Below are 27,780 nucleotides of genomic sequence, written 5' to 3'. Positions count from 1 at the left end.
TTTTATTTCCTTCATTCATCCGTTTGCCTCCTCTTCACATTTCTTCTTCTCTGAATCTGAAAACCTGAAATGAGGAAAGAAGAACGGAGACGCCGGTTAATCTTTTAGGGGAAAAGCAGTTATTAGAAGTCATGTACAAAAGGAATATTCCATGGTAGGATTTTATAAAACGTCCACATTGATCAAAAGATCGCACGAGACAAACACAAACACACACACACGTCAAAGCTTCACGTGGTTTAGAAAGAGACGCCTGTGAGGCTTCATCTGCCGGATTTTCCTTTGTGCTGACATATCTCCATTGTGACACGTCGGTAGCGTCCCTTACGAAGGAGATTCTATTTGCTACGAAGGTTCGGAAACGTTTGGTTTCGTTGGTGATGTATTTCAGCACTGTTGTGCTATCCGTCCAGAAGGAGGATTTGTTCAGCTGAAGCTGTAATTGTCTCCGAAGCGTTATATCAACTTTGACAGCTAGAACTGCTTGTCAAAGTCAGTATGAATCCTCCCTTCTGGCAGAGAGTGGTCAGGTCTCTTACCATAAGAACAGCGCCCTGTTCTGTGGACATGGATTTCAAACACTCAACATAAAAGTTGTTTTTTACGGTGTCTATAACCTCTGCTGGAAAGTGAGTTTGGTTATCTTCAGCGATCTTTCTTAGTGCAAAATTGGCACAACTCAGCGATGACACTGCTCCAAAGAGGTGTACTTTCATCCGATATTCGACGAGATCCTGCTGCACGTCACCATCAGGCCACCATAGGAAACGCAAGTAGTCAATATGGTTTTCTGACACTTTGACCTGGTGAAACATTGCTTTGATGTCAGCCATCAGGGCAACAGGCTCTCGTCTGAATCTGAGGAGTACTCCTGTAAGTGAGTTGGTAAGATCTGGACCCTGTAGAAATTGTTCATTGAGCGATGTTCCCTTGAAGCCAGCGGCGCAGTGTCAAAGGATGCGTGGGGGAGGCAGGACTCCGATGCAGACTTCTCGGAAATCAAAAGACTTTAATAGTCAAAAGGCCAAAAACACAGGAACCGGGGGGAAAAACAGCAGGCAAGAAACTACGGACATCCACGACAATAGACAATGACGCGACAAGTGACACAAGAGACACACGGCTTAAATACACAAGGGAGGTGCAGGTGATTGGACACAGGTGGAAACTATTAGACGATCACAGGGGATGACATGACAGGAAGTGAAGTTACCCGCGGACACGAGTGGCAGAAAACTACAAAATACAACAGGAAGTGAACCACACTGTGACAGTACCCCCCCCCCCTTAAAGGCCGAATTCCAGACGGCTCACACTAGAGCGAACAAGGGGTGGGGGGGAGGGAAACCCAAGACGTTTGTCTGATCCCCCGGGAAACTCTGGCGGGCGGCCCGGTGGACAGACACACTGCCGGGGAGCCTCCGGGGGTCGGCCTGGCTGACGATCATTTGGCCGGCTCCGGAGCGGCGACTGCAGGGCATGGAACGTCTCTGGAATGGCAGGCGCTGAGACACGGAACACCTCCGCGGTCGGCTCGGGGAAACGGAACACCTCCGCAGTCGGCTCCTCAGCCCCCCCCATAACCACCCCATAGCCACCCCCGTTGTTAACCATTTCTTTGAGAAAAGTTGTAAATTCTTCGCCAAACCTCTCATTTTTAACAAACTTGCGTTTCAGGTTTTGGATGCGTTGCTTTGCTATGCAACGGTTGCTTGGCATGCGTGGATTTTCTTGCTTGAAAGGTAAGTCTATGCAATAGTGACCATCTGTAATTCATGATGAGTGATTCACAATATCCAGGAATTTTATCTCTTCTCTGGACATTTTCTCTGTTTCCTTGCAGGTTTCTTCATTGTAGTCATGATTGTATTGTTTAACCAGAAGCTCCTCTAAGTTCACGACGGACAGTCGGTTGACAGCAGCAGCAGGGCAGCCATTCTCATCCCTGCTGTTGTCTCCTCTCAAAGGACCATATATGACCCACCCCAATAGGGTCCTCACAGCGTATGGTCCATTGGCTTGGCTGTTGACCACCTCCCAAGGTTCCAATGCCTTAGAAGCATTTGTGCCTATGAGCAGGTCAATGCCAGAATCTATTTCATGAATCTTGACGTCCTTCAAGTAAGGCCATTGAATCAGGTCTTCATGTCTGGGAATGTTGAGCTTGGAAACAGGCATGATCTTGTGTGTAAATACATTGGGCAGTTCTATGAAATCAGTTTTGTCCAGACTTGATATCTCTAAACCTGGGATATGATGACTAGTCACAGGTTTCACTTGGTTCATTGTACGCAAAAGAAGACTAGTCTTTTGTCCTGTTACATTCAGTCTTCTCATCAGGCGTTCTGTGCAGAAGGTGGCTGAGCTTCCATGGTCTAAAAAACGCATACGTCTGCAACACAGTGTCTCCCTTGGGGGTCTTAACTTGTACTGGAACAATAGATAAGAGACAGGCTTCTTCACCGGCCCCAATATGCCCACATGTATGAGGTGAGAGAACGGCATTGCTCCCAATTGATTTTTCCATCCAATTCTGTTTTCCTTCCTATGTCTCTTTATTCAATATGAAGTATTTCAGGATGATTTTTGTTGCAGATGTCACAAGTCAAACAACTATCGCAGTCTTTGCTCATGTGTCCTACCTTCAAACAGCCAAAACAGACTCCCCTTTTCTTTAAGAAGTCGATTTTTTCCCTGTGCATCTTTTTCCTGGTTTGTGGACACCGCACCAATGTGTGACCATCTCTCTCACAGAACAAACAGGAATTTTGAGGGTTAGTGACGGATACATTTTTCATTCCACTTGTCATTTTTTCTTGTATTGGCATTTCCACAGGTGTTGCAGTAGTTGCAAAACTGCTTCCTCTTGGTCTCAGGCCTCTCTTTTGCTGTGACATCCTGGATGTTCCCAAAATGTGGATCCGACAATATCTTCACTTGTCTCTCCATGAAGTCTACGAAGTCAGAGAAACTAGCTCGATGTCCATGTTGTTCCTGGAGTTGACATGCCCTATTCCTCCACTTGTCTCTGAGCTTGTAAAGTTTCAGAAGAATGGTCTTCATACTGGAAGCGAAGTTCAACTCCTCCATATAGGTGAGCTGTTCCATTGCATTGCAACAACCTCTCAGGAATAATGAAAACGCTCGCAATGCTTTCACGTCCTCTGGCTTGATCGCTGGCCAGGCAAATGCTTTGTCCATGTATGCTGTAGCAAACTTATGTTCGCTAACAAAATGTTCTTTAAGCAGCTCTTTTGCTCTTTCATAGCCCTCAGCCGAAGACAAATGTTGACAGCTGTGGACTAAATCCTTTGGATACCCTCTGGTATATTGCTCTAGGAAAGCAATAGCTGTAGTCATCAGTCTTTCTTTCCACTCCTCTCTCGAATGCCCTGATGAAAACTCCATATTGCAAGGGATCACCATCATAAACGGGAATGTCTCTTGGTGGTAAGGTAGAAGAGAGATTGTGTTGAGCTAGAAGAGTGGTTATGTCACTTTGCTTCTGAATGATGTGATAGATATCACCTTGATTATGATCATTATATCCAGGTTGTGTTAGAGGAGTCATATCCTGAGCTCTAACAGATGGTCCATCAGCGCTTTCCTTTGGCTGAACAACCTGTTGCTGGGAAGAAGATTCTGTTCCCGTCCGCACATTCAGTCTTTGTTGCACTTGATCGGGTAAATAGGTGTTTGCATGTGGATTCTCTTTGACTGACCTTTTCCTTTGAACAGTTCCTTTTTACAAATAAGAATTATCTTATAAATAAGATTATCTTTACAGATGGCAACAAGACGTTGGGACCGTTGTAATCTGTGATTTTTATCTTTTTAATTTTGACTTATTCTTCATCTTCAGAGCAGAACAAGTATTCTAGAACATGTTGATGCAATCAAATGCACCACTCAACCGTATCTTCTTGCTGTTGGGATGAAGAGGAGCACAATCTATGGGTTCTTCATTATTCTGGACAAGCAGGTCATACTTTGCAAGTCAACCAGTACCCTAGGAGCTTTTGACGAACTCTTTAAAGCACACTTTGTATTTGGTACCATGTACAACCAGATGCTCCACAACATGTACACCTTCATTCAGACAACCATTTACAACATAGATATTGGTCAAGTCCAGGAGTTTTATCACACACATGTGCACCAGATCAGACATCCTTCATTTAATGTTTTCCACTTCCAGGACCATATTTTCCTGCTCCAGGACAATCTTTTCTTCCTCCAGAACCCATTTTTCCTGGCCCAGGACCCTTTTTTCTCCCTCCAGAATCCTCTTTTCCTGGCCCTAGCTCTTCCTCCAGCTGCTTTGTCTTGGCCTGCTCAGCGTGGAGGGCAATAAGCAGGTTCTTGTGTTCTCCCATGAGAATCTCGTACTCTTCATTACATTTTGTCTGGTCCTGGAAGAGTTTGGATGTCTTCTCTGCGAAGTAAACCTCAAGCTCCCTTCCAACCAGAAGCTGAATGTTTTCCTCATGAACTTTAAACATTTCCTTGAGACTCTCCTTCATCAGTTGACAGCTCTTCCCCTCTCTTTAGAAGGGCATTTGCAGTTGACGATCGCCATGAACCATTCAAAAAAAACACAAAAGATATTCTGTCCATTGATACAAATTCCCCACTACCTTGGTTTGTTAAGCTTAGTTTTCCTCCCTGTAGGGTTTGTATAATCAAAATATGCATTTACTCATTCATATTAATGCTTGTCAAAAGTGGACACCTACGTTGAGATGGTCCCTTGTATTTTACACACACTATGAAAATGTTATGATTTCCTACTTGATTTACACACTTTAATTCATCTTTATTTTGTGTGATAATTTGTCGTGTTGTATGTCGTGTTGCACAAGGCTCAGCTCTGCACAGACTATGTCTGTCAAGAAGGATCTGTAATGGAGAGCATTGGATCGTGCCCTACTTAGATGATTTCACTGCCATGCGGAGCTGCCAACAAGCATAGTTGCCCAACGCAACGCTAAATAATAAAAGCTGCTTTTGGCTTATTTTTTTTTCTGAAACCCTTTGCTTTTTTACCACTCCCCCCACAAAACTGCAGCCTTCACGCCGAGGGCTTCAGTGGCACAGCTGGGCGGACCAGCAGCCTCTCCCACACTGGCACCCAGTTCAGCACCAAGGACAGAGACAACGACCGCTGCGCCCAGTTCGCATCGGGAGGTACGCAGCTTCCCTCCCAACGTCGATCCTCGTCTCAATCTGTCCGTTCTTGTAACGCATCTTGTTAAACACTCCTTGTTAATGTGTTTAGCAATTGCCTGGAGACACGTGTGGACTCTCCAACAAACTGTGAATTCCTGAGGGAGAATTTGAACCAACATCTATTCACACATGGTTTCCAGACTGTATTTCAAGGATTACTCAGACGATGGTATGAACATGCTACAGACGACAGAAACAACGCCTCGTGTCATCTTATCTTATGAACAGTTACTCGATTCAAATCAAAGTCAGAGGCTTAATGGATAAACCTCAGGAGACCCCATGGTAAAACCGACACTTTTTTATTAAGCACAGCAAAACGTAACTAGTCCACAACATTTGTACTTCAATCGCTAAAGGACAGGCAGAATATTTAATAATATCTGAGATTTTTGGCATGTCTTATAGTAATAGTAGTCAACGATGTTACACAGTGAATAGTAGTCAACAACGTTACACAGTAAATAGTAGTTAATGATGTTACACAGTAAATAGTAGTTAATGACGTTACACAGTAAAAAGTAGTTAATGAGTTACACAGTGAATAGTAGTTAATGATGTCATTTAGCCCAGAGCTAAATGTTTCATAGCTTGACATTAGCAATAATAAATATATATTTGTATAGTCGAGCCAACCATAATGCACGTGTCCGTGGAGCGAGCCGGGCGGTTCCAGGCACGAGCACCGAGGGCGGGAGCTCTGAGATTTGGCGGACAGTTTGAAATAGTTGTCCACCAATGAGCATCGCAGACTCTCTTGTGGAGGCGCGGCTGAGCTCCAGGAGGAGTCCTCCACCAATCAGGAGCCGAGGTCTGAAGCTGCGTCACCGCTCCACAGCCGGTCCACACTTTAAGAGCCGCGTGTCTCCTCTCAGAGTTCACTTCACCAGAGCGAGACTAGTCGATCATGGCACGAACCAAGCAGACCGCCCGTAAGTCCACCGGAGGCAAAGCCCCCAGGAAGCAGCTGGCCACCAAGGCCGCCCGCAAGAGCGCCCCGGCCACCGGCGGCGTGAAGAAGCCTCACCGGTACAGGCCCGGTACCGTGGCCCTGAGGGAGATCCGTCGCTACCAGAAGTCCACGGAGCTGCTGATCCGCAAGCTGCCCTTCCAGCGTCTGGTGAGAGAGATCGCTCAGGACTTCAAGACCGACCTGCGCTTCCAGAGCTCCGCTGTTATGGCTCTGCAGGAGTCCAGCGAGGCTTACCTGGTGGGCCTGTTCGAGGACACCAACCTGTGCGCCATCCACGCCAAGAGGGTCACCATCATGCCCAAAGACATCCAGCTGGCCCGCCGCATCCGCGGGGAGCGAGCTTGAGAAGTCTGCTCCTACTGACACCACAACGGCTCTTTTAAGAGCCACCTCACTCTCTGTAAAGAGCTCCTTCCTCAACGTGACCATCAATTCATGATTCATACGTATGAGAATAGTCACTGATATTGGCATCAGTCTGCATTAATTAATGTTTATTCTATAAACATCTCACCGCCTAGAACTAGAACAGAAAACTATTCCTAATGTTGCAACTCACGAGTTACAAACCATGGATGCCAGGCCAGTGCGTGATTAAACACATCGTACAATAAGTTATATGTATTCTGGCGAAGAAGACCTTTGTCTGGGCTGGTATATAACCATAATAAATAACATCAGATGTACATTAACGTTACTAGTGATCCACGTCGCCAAAACCTCAGATGGGATAAACAGACATAATTCAAAAATTAATATCTGCTGATGGATTTAGAGTTGGATCAAGATCATCGTCGATATTTTATCCACAAGTACTTTTGAGTAGAAAACTTTCACAAAACTCACCATGTAACAGATGTGTTTGAAACATGGAAGAAATTACTCGGATTATGATCTTTCCAGCATTTCTTTGGTCCTGCTGAAGACAATAAAACACATTCGTTCAGCAGGAGGCGCTGCAGCGCCGCGTTAAAGCCCCGCCTCCGTCTTCCATCACGTCCTCAGACTGGCTTTAAATATCTGTGAACTGACTCGAGTTCATCATCTTTGAACCAAACCGACCAGTGAACATGAGCGGAAGAGGAAAGGGAGGAAAGGGACTCGGCAAAGGAGGCGCCAAGCGTCACCGTAAAGTCCTCCGTGACAACATCCAGGGCATCACCAAGCCCGCTATCCGCCGTCTGGCTCGCCGCGGCGGAGTGAAGCGCATCTCCGGTCTGATCTACGAGGAGACCCGCGGTGTGCTGAAGGTCTTCCTGGAGAACGTGATCCGCGACGCCGTCACCTACACCGAGCACGCCAAGAGGAAGACGGTGACCGCCATGGATGTGGTCTACGCCCTGAAGAGACAGGGACGCACCCTGTACGGCTTCGGGGGATAAAGGCCGACTTCTGTTATAAACCAAAAGGTCCTTTTAAGGGCCACCCACGTTCTCTATAAACAGCTGGCTTCCTTGTAAATAACCAGTGATCAGAACGCTAAGATCTAATTGTTATGTGTCCATATTAATACTAAAGTCCGTCACGATCCAGCCTCAATGATGATAGCAGGTCAGATAACCAATAGACCATTTTTATGAAACCAGAAACTGAAATGCCAACATTCAATCATGATGGCAGCGGTGCCCACAAGCTACTCCTCAACTGACCAAGTGATGGCGATCTGCTCCTCTGAGGACCACATTGCCCTCTGAACTCTACCAGCTGCACCTCCATGTCATAATCCTCACTGCCGTGTAAAATAAAGGAATCGACGGAGGCCGTATGTGAGACTTCTCTATCGCCGTGTGTTGTGCTTATTGTACAAAAGAGGTGATGGAGAAATAAAAGACATCCATCCAAGTCCCTTATTTAGCTATTTATTGTAAGCTCAGAAGTGTACTGAGGTAACGTCCTCATTCACAATATACCGAGCTATTACGACAAAGTCTTTCCATCACTAAAAGTTCATAAGTGAAATAACAAAAACATTAAAATAATTAATAACTAAGATTGAAAGCTTGCTTCTTAATTCACGTTACATGAACATGTTAACACGTCAACAAAAGTATGCAACGTTGATCACTTTTTCTTCTGAGTACTGATGTACTTCAATGAGCACATCACTGGTGGCTGACCGGTGATGTTGTCCTGACAAAACCTGCATGTCAAAATCAGTCCATATGTATCCTTTTGGTACACCTGAACCTGAGGAGGCAGGACTGAGGTAGAAGCCCATGAGGTAGAAGACCTGAGTTAGAAGCCCATGAGGTAAAAGACCTGAGTTAGAAGCCCATGAGGTAGAGCTAACAGTAGATGTTGAGCTTGGGGCTAAACTGGGAGCTGCCTGTCCTGTCTGATAGACTTCAACTAATGCTGAATAGTGATTTAAGCAAGTAGTCCCGTAGTGGTGGAAATCCAGAAATGTACTGGCAGCTTGACGGTCAATGCTCTCAATACCCCCCTGTGAATAAGGGATAATTCTCCCTCATCTAAGCACAATGTGTTCCTCCCTACAGGGCAGAGGGCTGTGGTCACTGTGCTCACAGCTTCCTTTTGCTCTCAGAGCCTCTCCAGCTTGTAAAAAACTGAATTCCAGCGAGTAGCTACTGACTGCATCAGCTTGTGCTCTGCCACGTCAACTATTGCTGAATAGTGATTTAAGCAAGAAGTGCTCCCGTAGTGGTGGAAAGTATAATACGTGTAATAAGGTTTCGTAGGAGCCATTGGTGATGAGGTTACTTTAATGACCCCTGCTGCCCAATCCTGACCTTGCGGCCTTGGAACGGGGAGTTGGGGTTGCACACCTGTGCCAATTAGTAGGTCAGGGGAAGACAAAGGAGGAGCCCTTGACAGAGTTTGGAGGGGTTTTTGGAATCGAATGTTGGAGGTACGTACCATCCTCAAACGGATGGCCTAGTGGAGCGCTTCGACAAGACCCTCAAGTATATGCTGAAGAAGTTTGTGAATGACTCTGTATGCAAACAGCACAAATGGCAGCCATCGGTCCCAATCTGACCCAGAGAGGTTCCACAAGCCTCTACAGGGTTTTCACCTTTCCAGCTGCTATATGGACATCCAGTGAGTGGTCCCATGGATGTCTTGAAGAATGCCTGGGAGGGTCCTATGCGACAACAGCAGTGCAGTGAGCTCTCGTATGTCCTGAAAATGAGTGACAAACTCAACCAATATCAGGAGCTTGCCAATGGTCATCTGACAGACGCACATTAGCGTCAGAAGAGAAGTTATGATAAGGCATCTAAGAGAAGAATTTTCCAGGAGGGCCAGAAAGTTCTGTTATTGCTACCAACATCAGACAGTGGTCTCCTGGCTACGATCGCGCGAAAACTGAAAGCTAACCGCAAACAACAATGGAGGACATACAGCCGATCCTGTTCTTGCTTCTCGATATGTGGCTGTTTGTCACAAGGAGACGACAATCTTTGTTTGAGCAAAGGCTACACGCTGCAAGGTAAAACACAGCGGAATAATACGTGTGTTGTCTTTCCCCTTGCGGCATGGGCAAATGGCGACACTCTTTCAACCAATCAACGTTCTGCAGTGAGTCTAGCTCCACCCTTTAGTACCAAACAACTGTGCCAGGTGCCCCAAAGGAAGGGTACCCAAAAAGGGGTACAGTACGGTTCGGATTTTTGGTACTATTCTCAACTTTTGGCAGTGGAGACACAAATAAAAGGGTACCGACCCGTACCGTACCGTACCGCTTGGTGGAAACGCGCCATAAGTGGCAGGGGCCATACAAGATTACAAAAAAAGATGGCCCTGTTACGTATGAACTCTTTTTACCAGATCGGCAGAAAAATAATCAAGTCTTTCATGTGAACCTTCTAAAAGAGTGGGTAGACCAATCGGAGCAGTCTTTAATTACGTGGGCACGCACAGTTGTGGATGAGGAAGAACTTCAGGTGCAGTATTTTCCAACGTCAACGGAGACTCCAGTGTTTCCAGATCTGAGTCATCTGGAGCCAGGAAAACGCAGGAAACTACAGGCCTTCATGCATAAAGATCTATTTAGTCTAAAGCCAGGTTGTACAAACCTCATCGACCATCACATTCATCTGCATTCACCAGCGCAGCGACCAATCAGGGATCACTCATCACTCACCAATCACTCATTTAACTGCCTCGTCTCTCTAATCAATCAGATTATATTTCTTTAAATGTGCTTGCTCGGTAGGAGACTTCATGGATGATCATCATCCAATGAGAATAATGATCTCAAATCTTTCAGAATATGTGGATGAAAACAATCATCCCAAACCCAAAGCATCTAGTTGATACAAATAAATAGGATATACGTACTGTATCAGTGGTAAAAACCGTGCAATCTCCCCGTCAGCCATGCACCATTACCCTGTGTCAATTGCACCTGTGCCCCATTATGTAGACTCTGGGTCACAATAATACACAACCTGAGATTGGCTCCCAGTACAGTGTTGTACACAAATATCACGAATGGCTCCTACACATGGACAGTGTGAGACCGCATAGTGTTAAGGGTTTATTTGGACCCTCGAAGGAGGCCTCACTCCTTTGTTCTCGTCCTGGCCAGAAACGAATCAAAAGAGTCAACTTGCTCATATTTAGAAATCAAAAAGTATTTAATTACTAAACAAAGTGATAAGGAATAGTTACAAAGTGAAATACAATCCGAACAATAAAATATTTCGCAAAATAGAGAATTCTCTCACTAAGTCTAAAGTGACTTATCAAAGCGGCTGCAGGAGAATTCTAACAGTCCTTTCCCCGCTTTGGTCATTTGAAAACTCCTCAGATGTGTCTTCTTGGGTGCATTTGAATGTCATTGGCGTCTCCTTCAAACGTGTCTCCTCCTGGATTGTCCCCTTCACATTGAGGTGTGAAGCTGAAGCTGTAACCTGAGACCTTCTCTGTCCTATCTGTCTTTCACATTCCAATGCATTCAATGTAGATACAGTTGGCTTTATGCCTCAATGAGTGAATATAACAAAGCATGCATAGTTTGTCTTCATCTTATAACTAGTACACTTTAATTCTGATCATAAATGATCAGAGTTCATCATAAGGTCTAACATTGTTTATGTGGTCCAACACATTTGCCTCAATCGGCTGTCTTGCATCCAGTTGCTGTATATATATATAATGTGTTTAACTCATGTTAAACACATGTGGTCCAAAATCAGAAAGTTTGCCTCGCAGGGTTGTCGTACATTCTTTGCTCATCTACTAACTGAGAGAAGAAACTCCCAAAAAAACTCTTTGGGGAGAAAATGGGGAGAAATATAAAGGACGGCAATTAGCATCCGTCCCCAGGTGTTAATGTGTACGGTGTTTATATGATTTACATGACTCTACATTCTGTTTGATTATTCATAATGCATTCACTTCTAACATTCTAATGTAATAACGAATATACTGTATAACATCAGACAAACTACAATTCTAGACTATACATTTCTACTTGTACTATGATTTCGCTAGGTGTGCACTTCTACTTAAATCCCTAACAATAGAGACAGTCTGCGGGACAGTCTGCAGGACAGTGGGGGAGACTCTCCCTCCTACAGAGAACACAGAGACACGGAGGAACCAGAACAGGAATCAAAACCAGACTTGGACCAGAGGCAAAACCCAGGATAAAGACGTTCAGTGAATGTGGTGCTGAAGGTGTGGAGGTGGATCAGTGTGTCAGAGGAGACGCTGTAGAAGGACAGAAAGCCAGCAGGACAGTCCACATACACTGCTACTCTACCAGAAGAGGAGGAGGAGGAGGAGAAGGAGGTGATGCGTGTTGGTGTCTTATTGTGACGGACAGAGTAACCTTCATCAGAGCAGACCAGACTCCAGGACTGATCACTCCCTCCAAACATACAATCATTACTGTCTCCTTTCCTCTTGATTCCTCTGTAACTCACTGATACATCAACGTCTCCTCTCCACTCGACCTCCCAGTAACAGCGACCAGTCAGACCAGTGCTACACAGCAGGTTACGATAGTGGTCAAATCTGTCTGGATGATCAGGATAGGACTGATCCTCCTTCACCCATGTCACCTTCCTGTTGTTGTCAGACAGTTTGAGGTATTTGTTTACTGTGTTTGTGTCGATTGTGAGTTCACAGGAATCTGATGAGAGAACAAGACACAATACAGCTGCAGTTATTAATCATGTGTTCATCTACTGACACTTTGATGGTGACATCACAGAGGTGAATGAGTGATGTCACAGTGTGAAGATGGTTGAATCTTCATGAATCAAAGCTCACTTACACTTCCTCAGACCTGGTGTCAGCCATCGGACTCCATCAGGCTCCACCCTGAAAGGAGGAGGGGGGTCAGAGCAGCATGGAGACATGGACATTACATCACACAGCTTTGTCCTTCATGTCCACATGGACCACCTGTTCTTCTTCTGATTGGCTGATGACCATCATGTTCACTTATTCATCATCTATTATAATCAGGATCATCATCTTCCATCTCACAGTTTCCTTCAGCAGTCAGTGAATCAAATGTTTAAACATCATCAGGTGGTTTCTTTGTCCACTGTGGTTCAGTGACAACAAGCTGTGAACACAACATGTGACGTGATCATCTTCTAGAGTAGTTCTGTCTAACATGAGATCAACCAGCTGCTTCCACATCCAGCAGGTTCACATCAACATGAAGGTTCCTCAGGAGTCTCTGTCACCTGATGGATGGAAGTAGGCCTCGGTATGGGCAAAAATTCATATCACGGTATTTTGTTTCTTGATTCTGATGGTATATCGCGGTATTTATTTTTGACGAAACACATTCATTTATTGATCCCGAAAAGGCCCGTTGGCCAACTGAACGGCTGTTCACCGCTCGCTGCCCAACGTGCTCGCAACTGCCTGGCGCGTCATTTTATAAATGAACTGCAAAGGGTTGTTTGATAAGAGCTTTCATCACCTTCCTCCCTGTTTACGCTCATGCTGGCTACTGTCCCTCACTACTTCTGTCTGTATTGATGGTCTGATGTGGGACACAAACAGCGTTAGTCTCTGGTAGTTTGAGATCAGCTTGGTGTGCCAGGCTGACAGTGTGACAGAGAAAAGGTTTCCAGTTCTACCTCCTCTACCAGACTGATGGTCTGCGGCTGCAGCATCTTCATACCTGAGAGTCTCTAGTGTAGAATCTCCGGTCCAGCAGAACAAAGCTTCACTCATGAGTCTCCTCCTCAATGTGGAATCGTACCTCTTATTGAGTGAACACCAATTATGAGACTCAATTTGTATTGATGGTCAGTTAGTGTTCATACTTGCCTGTGACCAAATGACTTCTAATGAGACTCACAACATTACAAATCCGATATATATAAATATATATATATATATCCACATCTGATGTCTTTGTTCCTCTTTGTAACAACTTACCGGTAGAGTTGGATAATTTTTTCAGCGAGCTCGTTCATTTGCATCTCTTCCAAAACCTTCATGGTCACCTCAACCGAGTCTGTGTCGTAGTGCCGCTCCATGAGGTCCACCGTGTCCATCCGGTCTTTGTTCTCCAGGTCACAGCCTGGGATTGCTCGGGGGTCTTCTGGGATCGGCTCGTTCTCCAGGTGCCACTTGAACTCTTTGAACTCCTCCTCCTTGAGCTGCTTTAAAATTTTTAAGATGTCCTTCTTGACTTTCGCCATCTTTCCTTTAAAGACACCAAAATAAATATCAACCATAGAAAACAATTATTGCTCTGCATTTAACCGCCTTGACGTGATTCTTCTCCATCTGTAACAGATGTGTTTAGGGCATGGAAGTAGTCGACTCAGGTACTGATCTTTTCAGCATTTATTTGCTCCTGCAGAAGACAATGAAACACAGACATTGCCTTCTGGTCTCCGCACATCAGCTCCCTCCACACGGGGTCTATGGAGGGGAACGTGTACGTCAGGACGACCGGATGTAGCGAGTACAAACGGCGCGAAATTAAACAATGACCAAACGTACACTTTTATCACCACTCCATCGTCTAGAATAATGACGCAACACAGCTGAGAACCGTGGTCATGTTACCCACGCTAATGGTAGCTGATGTTAACAGTTATATTTAAGAACATAGCGAAATAGTGCGACGTCGTTTTTCTCTCAACTTACCTTCAACAGTGTAACACTACTGTGAAGGAAAAACGGGACTACGGAAGCCGAGGAGGCGCAGTAGAGATGAATCGCAATTTCCGCAAATTTGATTTATCAAAATAAAATTCACACACACACGTTCAACAAGATTGTTGAATAATAGCCAAAAAATAAAATAAATGACAGTGTATTTCTAACTCCGTTACACATACACAACCAGTAACCTCCCCTCAGCCACCGGTGAGCAGACTGACAGTTGAATTACATTCATTCAAAAGCATAAAACAAAATACAACAAATACAAATAACTATGGAGAATAAATGTCCGCATCAAACTGTTTTCTCTCCGATCACATTGCATGTTCTCCTTAGGAAATATATCCTCTATTCACACATACTACATAAATACCTGCAGGATTACACCACAATTGTCGGACTTCCTAACGTAATACATATAAATGAACATCACATTTGCTGAACATGGTAATAAAATAAAATAGAATAAAAGTACATACCTGCAGAAATCAAATAAAAACATGGACGTCACTCGTCCCATATGCCCTTACAATATTACACATAAAGAAATGATGAAGTGTACCTAAACAGACAGTGAAATACATTAATTCGGTCTTAATGCGTACGGTACGTACCTCCCCTCAGCCACCGGTGAGCAGACTGACTGCACGTGTCCGTGGAGCGGACAGTACGAGCACCGAGGGCGGGAGCTCTGAGATTTGGCGGACAGTTTTCCACCAATGAGCATCGCGCCAGTAGATGTTGAGCTTGGGGCTAAACTGGGAGCTGCCCGTCCTGTCTGATAGACTTTCTGTATTTCAGAAAGGAGACGCTTTTTCATTACCCCCACATTGTCTTTGTCTCGAAAACCAAGATGTTTAAACCTAACATCCAGAAATGTACTGGCAGCTGGACGGTCAATGCTCTCAATACCCCCCTGTGAATAAGGGATAATTCTCCCTCATCTAAGCACAATGTGTTCCTCCCTACAGGGCAGAGGGCTGTGGTCACTGTGCTCACAGCTTCCTTTTGCTCTCAGAGCCTCTCCAGCTTGTAAAAAACTGAATTCCAGCGAGTAGCTACTGACTGCATCAGCTTGTGCTCTGCCACGTCAACTATTGCTGAATAGTGATTTAAGCAAGAAGTGCTCCCGTAGTGGTGGAAAGTATAATACGTGTAATAAGGTTTCGTAGGAGCCATTGGTGATGAGGTTACTTTAATGACCCCTGCTGGCCAATCCTGACCTTGCGGCCTTGGAACGGGGAGTTGGGGTTGCACACCTGTGCCAATTAGTAGGTCAGGGGAAGACAAAGGAGGAGCCCTTGACAGAGTTTGGAGGGGTTTTTGGAATCGAATGTTGGAGGTACGTAGACGCCAGCAGGCATATGGTTTTTCAATTTTAGCTTGTTTTTTTTGTTTGTTTGTTGGTTTATTTATGAGTTTAGTAACAGTCTATTTTTGTTGTTATACGTTTAAGTTGTTTATCCAAAGATAAAGGAATAAACAGAACAGCATATTGAAACCCCTGAGGCGTCCGAAGTGACTTATTGGAAGGCACAACAGGTTTAGTCTAGAATTGTAGTTTGTGTGATGTTATACAGTATATTAGTTATTACATTAACATGTTCGATGAAGTGAATGCAGTATGAATCAAACACAACGCATAGTCATGTAAATCATATAAACACTGTACACATTAATATTCTGTCACAATTGGATGTGAAAACCTGGGGACGGATGCTAGATAACGTCCTTTATGGATTTCTCCCAATTTTCTCCAGGAGTTTTTTGTCCTGTCAGATAGTAGATGAGCAACTGAAGACAGCCGACTTTGACCCTTTGACCACTCGGGCAAAAACTCTAGAGATCTCCAGATAATTATTATCCCAAACACAATATTGTTCCTGTCAGGCCAAAGGTTCCAATTATGCATTTTCAGAGTGCACACTCAAAAATAGAGGTACCAGTTTGTACCTAAAACGGTACAAATGCTTGTCGCAGGGGAGGTACCCTTTTGAGAGACAATTGTGTACCTTTCAGTCCTGGTCCATTTATGTACCTTATCAAATTGTACCAGTTCAAGTACAGTTGTGTACCCTGCAAGACATAAATGTACCTTTAATCTATAAAGGTACAGCAATGCCTCATTGAAAGGGTACTTTCCTGTACTTTAAAAGGGTACCCCCCAGTGACAAGCTATTCTGGACTTTAAGGAGACAAAAATGTACCACACAATAATTGCTTCTTTACCATTTATTAACATCAATGAAAATGCATGTTTGAGAAACATGGCAGCATTTGTAGTGTAAAAATCTCAATTCATTCAATTCTATATAGCTACATACACAATTAATCAATGGCAATGCATAACATTACAATATGTAAAGATTGCAGTCACATTAACATGAGGCAGAATACTTCAAAAAGTAACACACATTTAGATAGAACATACTTACACAGAATACTTCAAGGAAACATACAGTCTATCATCGACTAAATATGTGTCGAGAGCTTGATGGTCCAACTCATTTCCTGGACTGAGTAAAATCCAGTCATTGTCAACTTTGACGTGGTAAGCATGGAAGTGATTGTCATAAGAGCAAGGCAGTAACAGTTTCCCACACAACACCCAAAAAGTCTCAACGTTCAGAATGTACTTAATTTTCAAGAATAAAGGGATGGCTTCAGTGTGTACATGACCTACTACAAAAACATCCTCAAGGCCATATTTGACACCATTGACAGATAAAGATGAAACACGCTGAAGCACTTTATCCTGAAACTGCACATCTTTAAAACGTTGGTTTAATTTCAGAGAGTTCTGTAAATCACGTGGCAGAGATGAAAATGGCATACTAATGCTTTTGCTGAGTGCATTTTCAAAGTCACCTAGGAACCTATGTGAAGAAAACTCCCAGCATTGCTTCATTTGATGACGGTTGCTGAGAGTCAGAGTTATGTTTACAAAGTTCCTACATTTACTGGCAATATTTTTGAAATATTGGTGCTTGCTTTCATATCTCATACACCACAAAGGGCGAAGAGGACCATACATCAATATAAGTCTTGGATAGTGAATCAAGTAGTGACACTTTGGTGTTAAAACATTTCCAAAGACTTCAGTAGTCTTATCAAGGAATTCTTGAATCAGCAATTTCAAATGAGCAAGCTCATCTTTTCTCACTTTTGTAGCCATTACGGTATCCACAATTTCTGAGCATAGTAAGAACACATGCCAATATGGACTATCAGATGGGATATGTTGAGCCATTAAAAAAGGCAATAGTCTGAATAGGCACCATTTTTGACTGGCTGATCCAACTATCTTAGAATGTCCAAGGAGTTTTTCAGTCAATGGCACTGGTTTGTTTCGTCTGTCATTCTTCCCAATGTTTACATTTTTCAGCTCATCATTGAGTTCACTTATGGTTATGTGCTTTTGATTATGAGCTTTGCATATGACCAACTTCATTACTAGAGGCAAAAGTCCCTCCAGCAAATCATGCATTACATCTGGGGGAAGACATTTTGTCACGTCAAAGTAAGGCAGCGCATCAAATGTACAATTACCATTGACACCATATACAACAGCACTTTGTTTGTCATTTTTTACACAGTCTACGTGATATTTATGTACCTCAGTTGTTCTAAGAACAAAACTCTCCTCACAAAACCCATGTTGTATCTCTGAATGTGAGGCCATACAATATCGACATATCCGGCCAGTATTAAAAGACATAGAAAAGCCCCCAATCATATGAGCAGAGAGGTTGTCACATGAAATGGTTGCTAGAGCAGCTTGAATTGTGTGCTCTACTTCATCAAGACTGAACGTGAGGCCCTCTGTAGAGAGCATCTTCAGGTCAGCTATCAAGGGCTGTAGTATAGTTTCAAGCCCAGACTCTTTCACATGTGAATGCCGAACCATTAAGGCTAAATGAATGTGACCCAACTTTGAGCGATATTTTCCACTTATGTTCCCAACTGTATAATAAAAAGCACATAGTTTGTACTTATTTCTTTTAGCCCCCAGTGGGTTCACAAGTTCAAATTCATCTTCATAAAAGTGAAGTCTTAGAGCTTGAGGGTGATCTTTGAAAAATGAGTGCTCTTTAAAGTACACCCCCTGACTGTAATCGGTCAGAATGTCATCATCTCGATTTCCGTGGTTATCCAAAACAATCTGTTCCCACACATCCTCCACCTGGCAATATTTTTGCAATACCTGTGTGATTGGAACATAAGAATAAGTACCGATTTTCATTCCTGAATTGTCTCTTACTGTGTAACTGATCGGTTCTGTCATGTCCATTTTTGATTTGCAGTGCTCTTTTATCATGAATGGTGACCGAATAGAATCGCATGCTTTCTGAAAAAAGTCTGAAGAAGACAAAACCTGCTCAAGTTCTGGGCAATCACTAATGCGGAAACCAGTCTTATCCAAATGATAAGAAATGAATGAGTCATAGTTTTCTTTGAAAAAACACAATAAAAAATTTAGGTCATCAACAATATCTTGTTGGACAGAGAGTGAGAGATTATTTTTTTCAGTACACTTGAGAATGAAACTAAATAAATGGTCTCTTAAATTTTCAAGCAAAGTGTCTATACTTGGTGGTGTGGGCTGTTCAACTGCATGTGTGTGTTCAACTAGTTCTTCAAAATGTTCTTCAGTTACTTCAGAGCAATCAGAAATGTTGTGTTTGTGTTTTCGATAAACATGCCGCCTAAAAGAATGATACTTGGAAAATGCAGACTGGCAGTTACTTATCCCACAGGTTATGTTGAAATGAGGGTCGTGTGCATGTACAAGTCCAATATGATGAATCAGTTTTCTAAGAGTAAAGGTCCTCTTTGAGCATTTTGTACACTGATGCAGTCCAGGCATGATCAATGAAGAAGGTTGACAATTCGAGTTACAGTTACCGGCAGGGATTTGTCTCCATCCCCCGTGATGTTTGCGATGAGCCTCTGGAGAAAGGTCAGTGTCTTTTTCAAGTATCCAGGATATGCCATGTTGAAGACAAAGTACATGCAGAAAGCTGCAATGAAGGCCTCATCCACCGAAGTGCAAGAACAGACCTCAATTCCCTCGACATTGACCACACTCTGGCACTGTCTGGAGAGGGCAAATTTCAACCCTTGTGCTTTCAGTTGAACGGTTGGATATGGAGTTTGAGGATTTTTCTGCATAAGAGAAAAGAATGTTAGCATACATAACAAGATCAATATGATTAAGCATGCACAGTGATCTAAAAGAACATTAACTTATGGCTAGTGGCTATGCAGGACACCAGGTATTTACCTGTCCAAGCATAATGAAATCCTCAATCTTCTCCTTGAGTATGGATGGCAAGAGGAGGAGTCCACCCCTGAAGTCAATTCCTAGGTCATACAGATTTTACAATTTTAATGCATTTCAAGGAATGTTGGTTGACACAAATAACCTGTAAATTCCAAGACAGGCTATCGCATGTTACTTCAGGTTCAGTACAATAAACTAAAATGTATTAGCTTTTAAAATGCATGTGAGAAATAAAATTAAACATTATCAAGATAATGTTGCATTATACACCCACTAGGTGCCACAGATTAACAATGCAATACCAGTTCAGTGGAACTGTACACAGTCTCTTTAAAAAACGGACTGTACACAACTGACACAATGATGGAGCAAAATTAACAAGTTGTATGTGCTCAAATCAGTACCTTTAATATCCTCAGCCAAGGCATCCTCTCTTGCTTCCATGTATAGTTTTTTCAGTGGCGAATCCTTGACAAGTTTCAGCATATTTGGGAGAATAGATGTGAAGTTCTCACTGATGCGGTGGCATATGTTGACTGGAGAGGGGTGCATGGCATCAACCTCCTCGCACAACTGAGACTGTAAAAAGAAAAATAGGGGAAAGAAAGGCATAGGAGGAACGCTGTAGTGGCAGCCAGGACAGATGCAGTAAAATCTTACAAATTTAAATTAATTACAACTGTAGGAGAAGTCTATATGAACCTTTTTTCAGAATTTCTGTTAAGTCTTAATATATAGACCGGGAGCAATTTAAAGCACTGACTGTGGCTGAAGTTGGCAGCAGTTTAATTGTTCTTACCCCAGCGGATGTTCTTAGGAATGGAGATCTCCTCAACAGATCTTCAGTTGACATTCCTTTTGCTATTTCTCGGCGTCTCCATGCAAAGGTTTTCATCATGCGGTCTTTCACCAGATTCATGTCGGGATGCAACTTTCTGTATTGCTCAAGCACCTTGATTTGAGCCTCAACAGAGGTTGCATCCTCCCCCACAATGCATGATTCCTTTATCAAAGCAGATATCACTGGTTACAGATCATATGTACACAATATAACAATGTGATCTTGCCTTAGCTTTTGTGAGATTGAGGGGACTTACTAGAGATGGCTTCAGTCGTTTTGGACATGTGGATGTAGATTCTTGTGGAGTCTTCAGTAATCTTGCTTGCCAAAACTTTTCTTTGACCCGTTTTACTTCATTGTTGATTAGTGGAGCTTGTTCTGTTTGGAATTTTCTCTTGAGTTGGCTGTGCCAGGTATGCTGGTTGTTCCAAACAGATATCATGAAAGTTAATTATGCATACTTCTGTAAATCTAAAATATTTTAAAATTAGAGACCAAAGGAGAGGTACTTACATAACCATTCCCGTGTACATCCCTTAAGAAAGGGTACTTCCCAATTAACGCTTTAACGACCTGAACGTAGTCCGAGTTGGTTGGATACCTGTCTCAAACAATGACAAAACAAACTACATTACCATATTAAGGTGACTGCAGGAGAAAATTTAAATATCACTTTCTACCTGTTTAAATGTATGCTTGTTGAACAGGTGTATGGATAAAGTATTGGTATTTACTTGCAAAGGTTTAATTACATTTACAGTAACAAGTGTAGTTGTCATCAATTCGAGTAAAATGTTATATTCACTGCACGTGGTTCACTGACTTCACTCTGTGCACGTGTTATTGTGTGGGTGTGTGCCGGGGTGACAAGTTTGCATGCGTGCATCTGGTGGAAAATTATAAAAACTATACATATTAAATTTTATGTTTTGTATGATATTTGGAAAAGAACACTTACATTGTACACTGTGACAGCATGTCATACAGAGTCCCAATTATTTTGTTACGGTACTTTTGTTTCTTGCGGACCGGTTCTTTAGCATCTAAGCGGCTCTGGACATCTTGTAGGAATTGTGGAATAGAAATGACTGCAGGCAGTCTGTGGCAAGTAGATTCCAACCTGCAATACAGCAGAAGAAAAACATTATCAGATTAGGACAACACCACCTCAATGAAAGATAAAAATAGAAAAAGAAATGGTGAAAAAAATAGCCTAATTAATACATTACCCCCTCTGGTTTGCTGGGGACACAGAAGCTTCACATGTTTGTTGTTCTGGGTTGACCACTTCCAAAGTAACGGTGACCTCCTTGTAGCGGTGTGTGAAGTCTCTGAATTTTAGCTGCTTTTTGAAAGACTTGTCAAAGAGATATGCAATCATATTTTCTGTGAGTCTGCAGTCTACTGTCTCTCCATCCACATCATTGTCTGAAATATAAATGAAAAAGCTATTAAAAGAAGCACTGAAACTCTGGACATACAGATAGTGACTGACGCAATTCATTAAAAAAAACAACCTTTTTTGCAACTCGCTGTAATATGGTTTGTAAATAAAGTTTTTAAAAAACTGTATATAATCATTATATGTCATTTTACAGAAATGTTTAGTATGTTATTTTTCTAATTCTCATTATCATCATTAATTATTATTAATAATAGCCTCTTATGTTCAACAGAAAAATACATCATACAAACAGCAACTTTTGCAGCCTTGTCAGTCTGATGGCGAGTTATCCCCTTAGTCATCATTAACATACTGTTAATAATCAAGCTCTGAGGCTTTACATTTTTTCTATATGTTAGAATACAAGATGTCAGCATCAAGCTACAATCACGCTACATTCATGATTTTGTACAGTCAAACTAACCAAATACTTCTTATTGATCATCATTATAACGTTTCAGGATTTCAGTTTCCTGTAACCATGGTAACTCACGGTGCCAGTGGGGAGGGAGGGACTCGGAATGAAGCCGTTTACAGACACACCACACAGTGCAGACTATAGTTGTTATTTCACACATGTAGCACTCAGCTGGATACTCTTTGTGTCAGACGAGTTCTCACGTGTTGACTAAAGTCAAAAACTAACGTACGTAGCACCGCGACGAGTCCTTGTAAATAAAAGTGCAATGTTTCCAGCCTGCTTCAGACAATGCTGCGTTTACTGACTAATTATTAAAAACCAGGATGTGTTGCGTGAACTATCTTAAGCCACTCAGCACTAATATTCCCGCACATTGCTGTGTGTTGCGTTAAACGGAAGATAAAAGGTTGCTACTTGGAGAGAAAATTAATTAAGCCAATTCAAAATATATATTTTTTCCTTTAACATGTTTTTACCACCAACTACGATATAAATGTTTTGTCGGAATAAAAATGGAAACATGAATAAATAAACACCAAGTAAGAAACACTAGTGAATAAGATACATACGAAATTATAACTTACTTCAAATTCAGAGTGTATTCGTAGGCTTGGGTGATTTCTTTTGTTTGTTGGAGCTTTGAGCGGGAGACCGTGTACCTTTGCTAGCTTGACATTAGCATGGCTAATAACGTTAGCCGACTTAATTATGTGAGCAAACTAGCTAATATTTTCAGTAACTTTACTTACTACCTGCGTATTTGGCAGTTCAAGGTACAGTATTGTCTATCTTAGCTACAGTAGCGTTAAGTGAATTAACGTTAGTGACTGTAATATCAGAACCAGCTTAGCTAGCTAGCTAGCTACTGATACCAATGATTTGATGTTAGCTAGAAACATTTTCGTCTTTGGTGATAGTTATGAAGTTCAAACTTTACTTACCACCAACTTTTGTAAAAGTTCCTCCGTGGACAGCCCCTTGAGTGACATAGCTACTGAATGAACAGTTGAATCGTGAACGGACACTTTTCTTTTTTTTTGTGAACTGACTCCTGTCTGTCCTGCGCGGCACTAGTTTGACGTCTCTGGTATTAGTGCGCCGCTGTTGCTTGACAACCAGTGTGCTACCTTGGGGAACTATATTTTGGCAGAAGAATTAGGATTTGTTTTCAGTAAATAATTTTTTGTTACTAGGTTGTCTACAGCCACCATTTTAGTAACCGTTTAATAAAAGCTCACCGAACCGTGATTTACAGTGAGTGATTTTAGAAGACTAGTTCAGGTGGGTAATTAGATCCATTTATCTGCACAGGAAATTATTTGTCTGTCTTCAGAAATGCAGGGACAATTTATTGAGCTGAACAGGGATGGCAGGTTGAAGCATCTTTTTGCCACTTGTTCTCTTGTGATCTTCTGGGTGGCACTGATGAGGGAATATCCGGATACGGCCTTAAAACTTCTCCTTCCTTTTGCCTCCACATACTTGTGTGAGGCAGGCTTTTCCAAACTGACTGAGCTCAAAACAAAAACACCACGTTCAAATGAGGCTGTAAATCCAAAACTGAGCTGAAAATTCAACAGATTTGTAGAACAAAATAGTCTCATGCTTCACATTGAGCTAAAACTAAATGTTGGCAATAATAAAAGGCTAACAACAATAAAACAATAACAATAATAATAATAGTTCTAAATACCTCAACTATAACTACTAATATAGGCCTATAATACTACAATTACTTCAAATACTGCATGTACCCCTTCAAATGGTACAAATTTGTTCTTTCTTTTGCTTTAAGTCACTTTGTACCCTTTCTGTTAGTCAAAAGGTACACTTATGACCTCTTAAAGACCAATACTGTATTATTGAGGGAACATTCTTCAAAAGTGTACCCGTAAGTACAAAACTGTTCTTCTCTCGTACCTCTATTTTTGTGTGTGTGTCAGTCTGAACACAATCGTTAATTTGTAAAACGTTGGATGCTGATGAATCAGAGATACGCCACAAACTCAATTCTCATTCTAATTTCATATTATTGCTTGTGAATTGTTTCAGTGTTTTACTGCATTTAAGGTTCCACACTCATACAAGGGTTGGAACTAAGTATTTTTGAATTTTTCTTAGGAATACTTAACTATTTAACAGTAATATTAGTATTGATATGTTCACCTGAATATAACTTTGCATCTGTGGTGACTTCATTCATCAGCTCTATACTAATAATGTCAATGAGTGTTTCTTAATCAAAGCTTCCCAAAATAAGCAGCATTGAGTTTGAGCGTGTTTGATGATTATAACTTGATGCATATTAAACATCAATAACATGATTTCTCAGGACATAAAACCAACTGAGAGAGAAATGTCACCTTCTCGTGTGTCGAGCAGACAGCTTGTTATTTGGGCTGAAGTAGAAGCATCGTGAGTTAATAAGTTATTCATTCATCTAATCGCGTGTCATGTGCTTCGCTGTTCACAGTTGATCTACATACAAAATAATCACAATATAATAATGACAGCACTAAAAATTCAAAATTTTAGTGCTGAATTCCGTCATCAGCTGAATACTGAACTGAACTGCATCTGTGCTCATAGAATTCATCAGAATAGAAATAAAGTGTTACAATAATAGTCCTATAGGAATATAAAAGCTTCCCAAAAAACCAACATTAGTGTGTGAGTATATTTGATGATTAACGTGTTGAATAAAACTATTAGCAGAAGACACAGTGAGCAGCTCTGATTCAACTGTAACCACCGTCAGTGTGTTTGCTGCTTCCACAAAAACTGCACTTTATCAAATACTGATCAACATCTCATGGTGGTTTTACGTCGACACCCTGAACCAACACGTGGACAGTTTGGAAACAGACTTTTGATGGAGATTTGATGTATTTTAAATACTTTTAGGAGAGAAATGAGTGGGAAAAGCCGCTGATCAGCGCTGTCCTCGGCGCTGAGTAGGTGACGTTTGAAGGCTCCTCAAACCAAACGCATCGATCATCAGAGCTCCACGTGACCTGAACACGCAGAGAAACTAGTCCGCTATCGGCTCCTCCGCCTTCAGCCTCCAGCACCTGAAGCACATTTAGCTTTTAGTCTTTAATCAGTGGAGAGAAAACACACGTGACTCGACTTTCACGCTGCACGAGCAGCTCCGGGCCGGGTTGAGTCTCCACGGTTCTCATGGTGCGTTTAAGTGCAGTCCGCTGCTTCGAGCTCTTCATCGGTCTCAGTCTCTCGAGTCCTCGACGACGCAAACGCACAACAGCGGGACGAAATGGCAGAAGAAGCTCCAGCTGCGGCCGCCGCCGCCGCGCCCAAAGCGGCCAAGAAGAAGGCGTCCAGGCCGAAGACGGTCGGTCCCAGCGTCTCCGACCTCATCGTGAAAACCGTGGGCGCGTCCAAGGAGCGGAGCGGCGTGTCCGCTGCCGCCGTCAAGAAGGCTCTGACCGCCGGAGGATACGATGTGGACAAGAACAAGGCCCGCGTCAAGACCGCCATCAAGAGCCTGGTGGCCAAGGGGACTCTGGTCCAGGTCAAGGGGATCGGGGCCTCCGGCTCCTTCAAGGTGAGCAAGACCACCGCCGACAAACCGGCAAAGAAAGCCGCTCCTAAAGCCAAGAAGCCCGCGGCCAAGAAACCCGCAGCGGCCAAAAAGCCCAAAGCAGCGGCAGTGAAGAAAGTTGTAGCCGCTAAGAAGTCACCGAAGAAGGCCAAGAAACCCGCAGCGGCCAAGAAGGTGGCCAAGAGCCCCAAGAAGGTAGCAAAGAGCCCCAAGAAGGTGGCCAAGAGCCCCAAGAAGGTGGCCAAGAGCCCCAAGAAGGTGGCCAAGAGCCCCAAGAAGGTGGTGAAAAAGGCCCCCGCAGCCAAGAAAACCCCCGTGAAGAAGGTCGCTAAGCCCAAAGACAAGAAAGCAGCACCCAAGAAGAAGTAAACTGACCTCAGTCTGAACAACCAACGCTTCTATAAAAGGCTCTTTTAAGAGCCACCCAATCCTCCCTTAAAGAGCTTTTCCTTCTCTTTAGTTAACACAATACTTTTGTTATACACTGTTTATTATACACACACACACACACACGCAGTCTTTAAGATCCCTCATTCTGATGTTGTCCCACTATTGTGCGTCTCTCTAGTTGATGTCTCCTAGTCTACATACACACATGAGACCTTTGACCCACTGCTGGTGTCTCTACACTGTCTTGCCCGTAAACATCTACAATCAGGTCAAAGTGTTTCCATTTCTATTAAACTTGTCCTTCTTGCGCTTTGTCTGAGGTTCCCTTTCTTAAATTAAACAGATGCACCTGGATTTATAGATTCCCTAGAAATAACAAGTTGGACAACAGATTACACATTTTCCTCGATACATAAATGAGTAGAACTTGTTTATATACAATAGTGACTATTATGAATGAAGTGTATTTTTGGTAGATTAATAATAAACCATGGATGAATATCAGGCAACAAGGCAGTTTCTGCTTTAAATTGATAAGCAACAATGAAACAATTTGTACATTTCAATTAAACATGTATAACAGATGAAATTATGACCATTATAATATAAATTAATATAAAACTCAGTTTGTTAGTGCACTTTATGCTTAATATTTTTCAACTTTTTAATATTTAAAATTTGTTTAACTGTATTCCCGTTTTATACTAACCCATAGCCTTATTCTTACTAACCCATTGCATTAGCATTTCATTACCCGTGCACTGTTGTCTGTCTACTGTCGCGCACTAACCGCCAAGGCAAATTCCTTGTATGTTTGACATATTTTGGCTAATAAATGTTTCCTGATTCCTGATTCCTGAAAACCATTATAAAAAAGTAAATACTGTTCCATTTTAAAAATGAACACATCGGGAAAAAGTGATTTCAACATGGAGCAGATAAGCCACAAACAGCTAAAAATTCCCTCAATTGTGTCGAGGAAACGACTGACAAAAATTCCAAAAGAACTTTGAATGAATAGGAATTTATTCACATATTTTACCATTTAGTCACTATTAAAAGTCTTTATTATCTAAACCTAGATTATCATCTCATGCGACCATCAACTAGTATTTAACCAATGAATGAACACAACACTGCAAACAGAAAAACAAGTTGATCTTGGCAATATATACTAGATTATATAGAACGTCAGTTAAGTATAAGGAAACTGTCTTTAGAAGAGGTGGGTGGCTCTTAGAAGAGCCTTTGGGTTGGTGGTCTACATCAGGCTCACTTGGAGCTGGTGTACTTGGTCACGGCCTTGGTCCCCTCTGACACGGCGTGCTTGGCCAGCTCGCCGGGCAGCAGCAGGCGCACAGCGGTCTGGATCTCCCTGGAGGTGATGGTGGAGCGCTTGTTGTAGTGAGCCAGGCGAGAGGCCTCGCCGGCGATGCGCTCAAAGATGTCGCTCACGAACGAGTTCATGATGCCCATGGCCTTGGAGGAGATGCCGGTGTCGGGGTGGACCTGCTTCATCACCTT

General features: G+C 42.6%; 5 protein-coding genes across 7 annotated transcripts; 3 read left to right on the top strand and 2 right to left on the bottom strand.

The window, feature by feature from the left end:
• Positions 1-6,105: 6,105 nt before the first annotated feature.
• LOC120808634 (histone H3) lies at positions 6,106-7,978 on the top strand. The gene has a single exon (XM_040161663.2). It carries the CDS (start codon positions 6,137-6,139, stop codon positions 6,545-6,547), a length of 411 nt encoding a protein of 136 aa, XP_040017597.1. The 5' UTR covers positions 6,106-6,136; the 3' UTR covers positions 6,548-7,978.
• On the top strand, positions 6,613-7,978 carry LOC120812413 (histone H4). Its single transcript, XM_040168340.2, has one exon. It carries the CDS (start codon positions 7,273-7,275, stop codon positions 7,582-7,584), a length of 312 nt encoding a protein of 103 aa, XP_040024274.1. The 5' UTR covers positions 6,613-7,272; the 3' UTR covers positions 7,585-7,978.
• Positions 7,979-10,779: 2,801 nt separating this feature from the next.
• LOC144383632 (stonustoxin subunit beta-like) lies at positions 10,780-15,103 on the bottom strand. Of its 2 annotated transcripts, none has more exons than XM_078081919.1 (4): positions 14,929-15,103; positions 13,577-13,847; positions 12,450-12,496; positions 10,780-12,305 (listed from the first exon to the last, which is right to left on the bottom strand). In XM_078081919.1, the coding sequence occupies exons 2-4, from the start codon at positions 13,840-13,842 to the stop codon at positions 11,743-11,745; spliced, it is 876 nt and encodes a 291-aa protein (XP_077938045.1). In that variant the 5' UTR covers positions 13,843-13,847; positions 14,929-15,103; the 3' UTR covers positions 10,780-11,742. The 2 variants fall into 2 exon arrangements, with proteins under 2 accessions (XP_077938045.1, XP_077938044.1); XM_078081918.1 differs by lacking the exon at positions 14,929-15,103 and adding an exon at positions 14,503-14,773.
• A 1,133-nt stretch (positions 15,104-16,236) lies between these two features.
• LOC120813192 (sterile alpha motif domain-containing protein 3) lies at positions 16,237-21,564 on the bottom strand. The gene is made up of 7 exons (XM_078083505.1): positions 21,398-21,564; positions 20,953-21,040; positions 20,696-20,857; positions 20,398-20,601; positions 20,003-20,177; positions 19,599-19,678; positions 16,237-19,480 (listed from the first exon to the last, which is right to left on the bottom strand). Exons 1-7 carry the CDS (start codon positions 21,415-21,417, stop codon positions 19,184-19,186), a joined length of 1,026 nt encoding a protein of 341 aa, XP_077939631.1. The 5' UTR covers positions 21,418-21,564; the 3' UTR covers positions 16,237-19,183.
• Positions 21,565-25,481: 3,917 nt separating this feature from the next.
• LOC120809143 (histone H1) lies at positions 25,482-26,236 on the top strand. Of its 2 annotated transcripts, XM_078081920.1 has the most exons (2): positions 25,482-26,103; positions 26,146-26,236. In XM_078081920.1, exons 1-2 carry the CDS (start codon positions 25,579-25,581, stop codon positions 26,233-26,235), a joined length of 615 nt encoding a protein of 204 aa, XP_077938046.1. In that variant the 5' UTR covers positions 25,482-25,578; the 3' UTR covers position 26,236. The 2 variants fall into 2 exon arrangements, with proteins under 2 accessions (XP_077938046.1, XP_040025306.2); XM_040169372.2 differs by having other exon boundaries at positions 25,482-26,236.
• The last annotated feature ends 1,544 nt before the right edge of the window (positions 26,237-27,780 follow it).

Source organism: Gasterosteus aculeatus, chromosome X (assembly GCF_964276395.1).
Source record: "Gasterosteus aculeatus chromosome X, fGasAcu3.hap1.1, whole genome shotgun sequence".
Lineage (NCBI taxonomy): Eukaryota > Metazoa > Chordata > Actinopteri > Perciformes > Gasterosteidae > Gasterosteus > Gasterosteus aculeatus.
The sequence above is the reverse complement of the archived record's forward strand: the minus strand, read 5'-3'. Positions and strand labels throughout refer to the sequence as shown.